At 39.2% G+C, this 7,669-nt stretch overlaps 1 protein-coding gene across 1 annotated transcript; it reads right to left on the reverse strand.

Annotated features, from left to right (window-relative positions):
* Positions 1-2,180: 2,180 nt before the first annotated feature.
* Positions 2,181-2,650, reverse strand: LOC114611570 (keratin-associated protein 19-5). The gene has a single exon (XM_028756275.1). The coding sequence runs from the start codon at positions 2,627-2,629 to the stop codon at positions 2,441-2,443; it is 189 nt and encodes a 62-aa protein (XP_028612108.1). The 5' UTR covers positions 2,630-2,650; the 3' UTR covers positions 2,181-2,440.
* Between the last annotated feature and the right edge of the window lie 5,019 nt (positions 2,651-7,669).

Below are 7,669 nucleotides of genomic sequence, written 5' to 3' on the forward strand. Positions count from 1 at the left end.
CAAACCACTATTAACAGTGCTTCCCATTAACATTTCCCTTCATGAACTCCATGGACTCTTACCCACAAGTAAAGCACAAGACATTATTCTTCTTGACTAACCTCCCTCACTTTGTCTTGTAGGACCCTCCTTGAAACCCCATGTTATAGTGCCTGTGACATCATCTCCACCACCAAATTAGTATGTGTTAATCCGCCTGCTCTGCTCTGGTACAAAGGCACTAACAGGTTCCTGTATTAACCCCTTTCCCAAGGCTTCTGCACCCCTGTGATAATTGTTTCCTGAGTTTATCTCTACAAACCTGAAGAACTCGCCTTGCAGATGGGAGGAAGCCAAAAGAAGAGAGAGATCTTCATCTCTCTGCTCATTGGACAGGACCTAGCTGTTTCTCTGGGTGCAAGTTGTGGGGCTGTGAACCATGACAGGAAGCCTGGTATAACTGAGCTTGATAGGAAGCCTCAGGTTCCCAAATGGAGGGCAGGAGCTTCACCAGCTCTTGACACCAGTTTCCTGTCATATAGCCACAGACCCCCCACAGAGAGAATTATGACCATCAGTCATTTAGAGGCAGCACCCCAAGTCCTTCCACATGTAGACTAGGCATCCCTAACATCTCAGACCAACCCAATAGGAACCACTTGCTGTAAGACCCCAACCTACCCCAAAGTTGTAAGATCTTATCCTGAAGGAATAAAGGAGTGAGAATTACTCCATTGCCTGAGATCATCTGTCCTATAAGAGATGTCACATTTCCTGGAAAGAGAATGCTCTCCCTAAGCTTTCACAGCTAGAAGCTTCCCTGCACCTCCACTTGCTAGCCATACCCTCTGCTGGTACTTCACAGTGCAGCGACTCAGAGCTATTGCAGCAGTGGCTAAGACAGCAGCATCAGAGCAGGGGTAGCTGTTGTACTTCCCCCTCCCTGATTGCACCCTTTCTCCTTAACTTGAACACCCCCACCAGGCTGGGCCAGATGTCAGAGGATAGTGTCCTATGCTCAGACCAGCATAGGTATGCAATCCAAATATTGCAGTGTACGGGTTGTTATAGAAAAAGAAGGCACAAAGGTGGGGAATATGGAAATGGGATTGTTCTGGGAGGATTTAGCAGAACTAGTTGGAATGAATATGATACAAATATATGGTAAGGAACTATCAGCAAATTAGTACAAATATGTTCTTAATATTTCTTTTAATTTAGTCTCTGATTTATTGGGCCCATATTGTACATAATATATCATCACATTATACAGAATGCTACTATGTAGTACTGCACTTCCTTCACAGGCAACTGAGTACTACAAAATGCTACTATGATATTATATTATGTGTGTGTGCATGTGTGTATATGCATGTGTATGTGTGTGTGTAAGTGTGTGTGCTTGTAATGTGTGGTTATGTGTGTGTGTGTGTGTATGTGTGTGTGTGTGTGTGTTTGTGTTTGGTAGGGGTTTCTTACCTCCACATGTGCAAAGGTCAGAGGAAGGTACTGACAGACATACTCCATCACTCTCTGCCTTATTCTCTTGAAACTGTTTCTCACAGAACCAGAAACTTGTCCTGCCTTGTTATACTTGGTTCAGTTTGGTTTGGTTCAGTTCAGTTTGGTTTGGCTTGGTTCAGTTGGTTTGGTTTGGGTAGGTGGCTGACCAGCAAGCTCTAGAGCAGAGGTTTTCAACCTTACCAATGCTACGACCCTTTAGTATAGTTCCTTCTACTGTGGTGACCCTCAACCATAAAATTATTTTGTTGCTACAACTATAAATTTGCTACTGTTTGGAATCATAATGTGAATATCTGTGTTTTCTGATGGGCTTAGGCAACCCTTGTGAAAAGAACATTTGCTTCCCTTCAAAGGGCTTGCAACCTCCTGGTAGAGAACCACAGCTCTAGAGCTACACTTCGCCCTAGCCCCTGACCCATCACTGTGACTGTAAACTTGTGCCTCTACACTGGGCTTTCATGTATGTCCTAGTGATTGAAACTCAGATCCCAATAGTTGTGCAGTGAACACTCTTCCATCTCATCCACTGAGACATCTCCTTGGCCCCTCAAAATTTTTAAGTGGTTTCCTATGTAAGCTTATGTTAGTGTAAACATTGAACAAAGTCTGCTGAGTATATTGCCAAGTATATTATAAAAGGGTATTAATATAAGAACCATAAACACGGTCCTAAGTTAGGATAATTTATTGCAAAAAGTCAAAAAGTCTACATTTAAGACATGACAGAAGAGAAATCAGGGGGCATAAAATGGAGAATTACAAGATGCCAAGCATTCCTTCAAAGGTTTACATGCTAAATGGTTGTCTCAAAGGCTTGGATGTTAAATTGTTTTCTTCTTGATTTGGTTCACAGTACGTACGTTCATTTAATTTAGTCCTTGTATGAGTTTGGGGTAATGGTCTTATGTTTAAGATGCTAGTTCTTCTGGAATGCCTTTCAGTAGAAGCGGGAGAATCCATATCCTCCATAATGAAGTGGGCGGCGGTAGCCATACCCATATCTGCCATAGCCAGAGCCATAGCCATAGCCTCCAAAGCCACAGCCACAGCCAGAGCCATAACCCAGGTTTCCAAAGCCATGGAAACTAGAGCCCAAGCCTCCATAGTAGATGCCGTAGTAACTCATGGTGTCAAGAATGGTAGTTATGGTTTGCTGAGAAAGGGAAGATCTTGAGTGTGAGTGTGATCCTGTGCAGGGGAGGTTTTTATATGTGCTCTGGCTGGAACAGGTGACAGGTCATGCACATACCCTTCCTTTGTGTCACTGTAGATGTTATTTGTAATGTAGCAACTCATTGCTCTGCCGTCTCCTGACACACAAAGGCCCTCATTCTCATTAAAACACTTGAGATTGCTTAATGTTCTATTTAGATTGTCCTTGAACTTATTGTTTTGCTTTTATGAGGAGAAACGGTTGAATAGCCAGAATACACACTCTTCAAACACTGAATAAAATGCCTCATTACCAAGAGTATTACATCATCTACGTGTGGCGGGGATATTTTGATATATAACTAGACATTTCTCTTGCTCTGTTGCCTCTCAAATTGATAACTTCATCTCCAACTATACCCATGGTTATTCGTTCAGCACACAGTTATCAAATCTAAACATCACAGAGCAAACCTATTAATCAAGAAGATTACTTTTTAAAATGTCTAGATTTGTGCTATATGACAATAGTCTAATTCACAAAGTTTCCTTCACCTGATCTGCACTTTAGATCTGGAATCAGAAAACGAAAAAAAATGTGTCAATGTTTGCATTTTAAGTACAATAACCTTTGTAATTGTCCTATTTCACACCAGCTTCATACCTTTCCACCATAAAACATAAAGCAAGTGAGGAAATTGAGAGTGTGAAATTTTTCCTCTAAGCAAGCTTATCAGAGTCAGCCCACGAACTCCTATCTAACACTGTTCAAAATGCAGAACACACTTGCTTCCTTGTTTCACCTGTCCTGCTGATTTTCTTGTCTGTGCATGTATGACTTCCTTTTCCCTTATTCCTTGGGCTTTCTTTCCAGTGCCTACCAGGAACATGCAAGTAAAGTATAATTTATACTTCATATGCTTTCTTATTTGGCTTTTTTTTTCATTTATTTCAGCCAGTGCCTTTGTTTGTCTCCCACTTCTTCAGTTTGCCCCATTTGGATCCCTTCATCTCTGCAGTTCATGGTCTGCCCACTCATCTCAGACAACTTTGACCTACTCCCTAACTTTATTAAAACCTATTTAGCAACATACTGTTTGCAAAATCTTATGCCAGATCCCAAGCTTCCCATAAGCATTTAAAAATTAGGCTTCTTCAAGGCTTATGAAATGAATACATAATGATGAGATGACACAGAATTGATACATACATGTAAAAAATGGGGCATGGTTCCATTAGACTCTGCGATCACAACACCTATAGCCAATTGAGGCCAAGGATGAGAATGGTGAGTACAAAGTCCGATAGGAGAAAATACCAATTTCCAGGCAGGTCTGGAATGAACACAGTCAGACCCTGTTTTAAAGCAAATAGAAAAGTAGGTCAATTTTCAAATTGCATTCTAATATTGTGACTGAATTTTAATTTCAGCCCATGTTAAATTACCATGAAAATACTTTAAAGCTTGTATTATAAAGTGTCCTGTGTCAATCCATTTTGTTAACAGGCTTAACATGAAATCATAAAACATAACAACAAAAATTGTTGAAAAAAATTTCCAAAAGCTCTGAGTAATAATCAAATGGTATTATGCACACTCCATATTAGGACAGCTAGCTAAATGAGAGTTAAAAACTACGGATGTTGTCATAAGATTTCTAGAGTTTAGTTCAGTGACACTGCATGAAGTTTCATATAGCTGCTTACTATACATTTTCTTCCTATCATTTAGAATAGTATAGCTCTGAGCTAGAGGTCACATGGCTGAATAAATTAATTTCAAGACTATCTATAACTAGAAATCAGGGATTATAGAATTAAAAAAAATTGATGTAAAATAGAGCTCAACACAATATAATTTTTATTAAGACTTTGGCAAGTCTTATGTCATATTAAATGTCTTGTGACTACTTTCTGTGATGATTGATAGGTTTCCTGGGACTGGAAGTCATAAATGAGCCACTGGGAAAGACCAGCTGTAGCTTCGTGTCTCTTGAACTTTTGCTATAATATTTATTTTTCATTGACTGAATAAGAATAAATTGTATCTTCAGAAGAAAAACAACTCTCTCCCAACCAAATGCTATAAGAGGGATGAACAATAAGATCTATGACTAAAGTTAGGACCACGTTGCAATGCCACATTAAACACATTTAATGGAAAATGATTATAGAGATATTTACCAATATGAAATATACTGCAGAAATTTCAGATGAAAAATGACTATCTTGAGAGTGAAAGGAGAAATAACTGTTATGGTAAAATATCCAATATTTATGGGATAACTCTAAATTACTATTGAACAGCTGTATGTACACCGACAGCTCTTAAATCTTATTCCAACAAGCTTGTAAAATGCATAATTCATCTTCCCTGCTTTCTCTAAGTAGGAAATGGATTAGATACAATGAGACCTCAGAGACCCTGAATGTTTTTCAATGGCTTATTCTCTCAACAGTCTTAGGTCCCAACTTTGTTCCAGAGACTGAAGGTCCAGTACTTTCCAGTAGAATGCTAAGTGAGATGGCAGTTTCTAAAAGCACCAATCTAGTGTGACATTTAGGTGTGAAGAAAGTGACACAAGACAAGCCTACTCATACTATGGGGCACTTAGATTCCAAAGCCATGTCCCAGGTCTCTAAGACTGATGCCAGAATAGCTCATTGCAAAGAAATGAGGCTTGAAACTGAAAAATATTTTAATAACTTTGGTGATAATGTGGTCAGTTTTCGATACTCTGTATAGAATATTCATATATAATGATATTCTTGGAAATATCGGTAATTAATTTTCATGATATGTAATCATTTGGGCATCATGACTATGAAAAAGTCAATCAACATCTAACCACTTCTAGTTACAGTATGCTCTATTTGAGTACAAATTTGTTCTCTATTTCTTCAGGGTTTCCACAAACCATACTTACTAATAATAGTTCATGTTTTTTTCTTATTCAAATTTCTAAATTAGTTGTTTTCAAACTTCCTCATGTGTGACACTTTAATAGAGTTCCTTATGTTATTGTGAACCCCAACCATAAAATTATTTCATTGAAATGCTACAACTGTAACTTTGCTATTGTTATGAAGCATAAAGTAAATATCTGATATGCAGGATATCTGATATGTAATAGCCAAAGAGGTCTCCACCCACAGGTTGAGAACCACTGTTCTAAATGCTCAAGTCAGGAATATCAACACATAAATTACCATGAACTTATAGACTGGAATTTGAAATAAAATTTCGTTGTCACTGAATGAGTAGTTATCAAGGATGGTACTATTAGGAGGTAAGGCCTTGTTGGAACAAGTGTTTCACTGAGGGTGTGGGCTTTGAAGCTCTATCCAGTATGGAAGAATCAGTTTTTCTCCTGGCTGAAGTTAGATCAAGATATAAATCTCTCAGCTACTCCTGTGCTATGTGTGTATGGTACCTGCCATGCTCCCATCTTGATGACAATGGACACAACCTCTGAACTTGTAAGCTATCTTAAATTAAATATTTTCTTATAAAAGAGTTGCCTTGGTCATGGGGTCTCTTTACAGCAATGGAAACTCTAACTAAGACATGTATGCATTCAGCACCACATAATAATTTTTAGTAGATTCTGCATTGAATTTATTGTTAGTCCATTAAGAATCTACCACAGAACACGTGTTCAGGAAGCCCCCCAAATGAATTAATCCACCTTTATTGAATTCTACTTTGTGCATGTATCTTCAACATCACACAGGTGTAGTTGCCACGTGGAAGCAGTAAGAGTCAGCTTAAAGGACCTCCACATAAAACCAGATACACTGAAACTAATAGAAGAGAAGGTGGGGAAGACCCTCAAATACTTGGGCACAGGGGAAAAGTTCCTGAACAGAACACCAATGGCATATGCTCTAAGATCAAGAATTGACAAATGGGACTTCATAAAATTGCAAAGTTTCTGTAAGGCAAAGGACACTGTCAATAGGACAAAACGACAACCAACAAATTGGGAAAAGATCTTTACCAATCCTACATCTGATAGAGGGCTAATATCCAATATATACAAAGAACTCAAGAAAGTAGACACCAGACAACCAAATTACCCTATTAAAAAATGGGGTATAGAGCTTAACAAAGAATTTTCAATGGAAGAAACTCGAATGGCCAAGAAGCACCTAAAGAAATGTTCAGTATCCTTAGTCATCAGGGAAATGCAAATCAAAACAACCCTGAGATTCCATCTCACAGCAGTCAGAATGGCTAAGATTAAAAACTCAGGTGATAGTAGATGCTGGCGAGGGTGTGGAGAAAGAGGAACACTCCTCCATTGTTGGTGGGACTGCAAGATGGTGCAACCACTTTGGAAATCAGTGTGGCGGTTCCTCAGAAAATTGGACATAGCATTACCCGAGGATCCAGCTATACCACTCCTAGGCATATACCCAGAAGATGCTCGAACATATAACAAGGACATATGCTCAACTATGTTCATAGCAGCCTTATTTATAATAGCCAGGAGCTGGAAAGAACCCAGATGTCCTTCAACTGAGGAACTGATTCAAAAAATGTGGTATATTTACACAATGGAGTATTACTCAGCTATTAAAAACAATGAATTCGAGAGGTTCCTAGGTAAATGGATGGAACTAGAAATTATCATCCTGAGTGAAGTAAGCCAAGTTCATGTGTGTTCACAAAAGAACACACATGGTATTCACTCACTGATTATTGGATATTAGCCCAGAACCTTGAAATGCCCAAGATGCAACTCACAGGCCACATGAAGCCCATAAAAAAGGAAGACCAAGTGGGGGTGATTCAGTTCTTCTTAGAAGGAGCAACAAAATACTCAAGGGAGCAAACGTGGAGACAAAGTGAGGGACAGAAACTGAAGGAGGGGCCATTTGAAGACCTTTCCACCTGAGTATCCACCCCATATGCAGTCACCAAAGGTAGATGCTGATGTGGAAGTCAGGAAGTACATGCCGATAAGGGCCTGATATGGATGTCTCCTCAGAGGCCTTCAAGAGTCTGACA

This window comes from Grammomys surdaster, unplaced genomic scaffold (assembly GCF_004785775.1).
Source record: "Grammomys surdaster isolate TR1022 unplaced genomic scaffold, NIH_TR_1.0 126118, whole genome shotgun sequence".
NCBI classification, from domain to species: Eukaryota; Metazoa; Chordata; class Mammalia; order Rodentia; family Muridae; genus Grammomys; species Grammomys surdaster.

Bases quoted from the DNA above. Each gene is read 5' to 3' on its own strand.
- LOC114611570 (XM_028756275.1), bottom strand. From the start codon at position 2,629: ATGAGTTACTACGGCATCTACTATGGAGGCTTGGGCTCTAGTTTCCAT.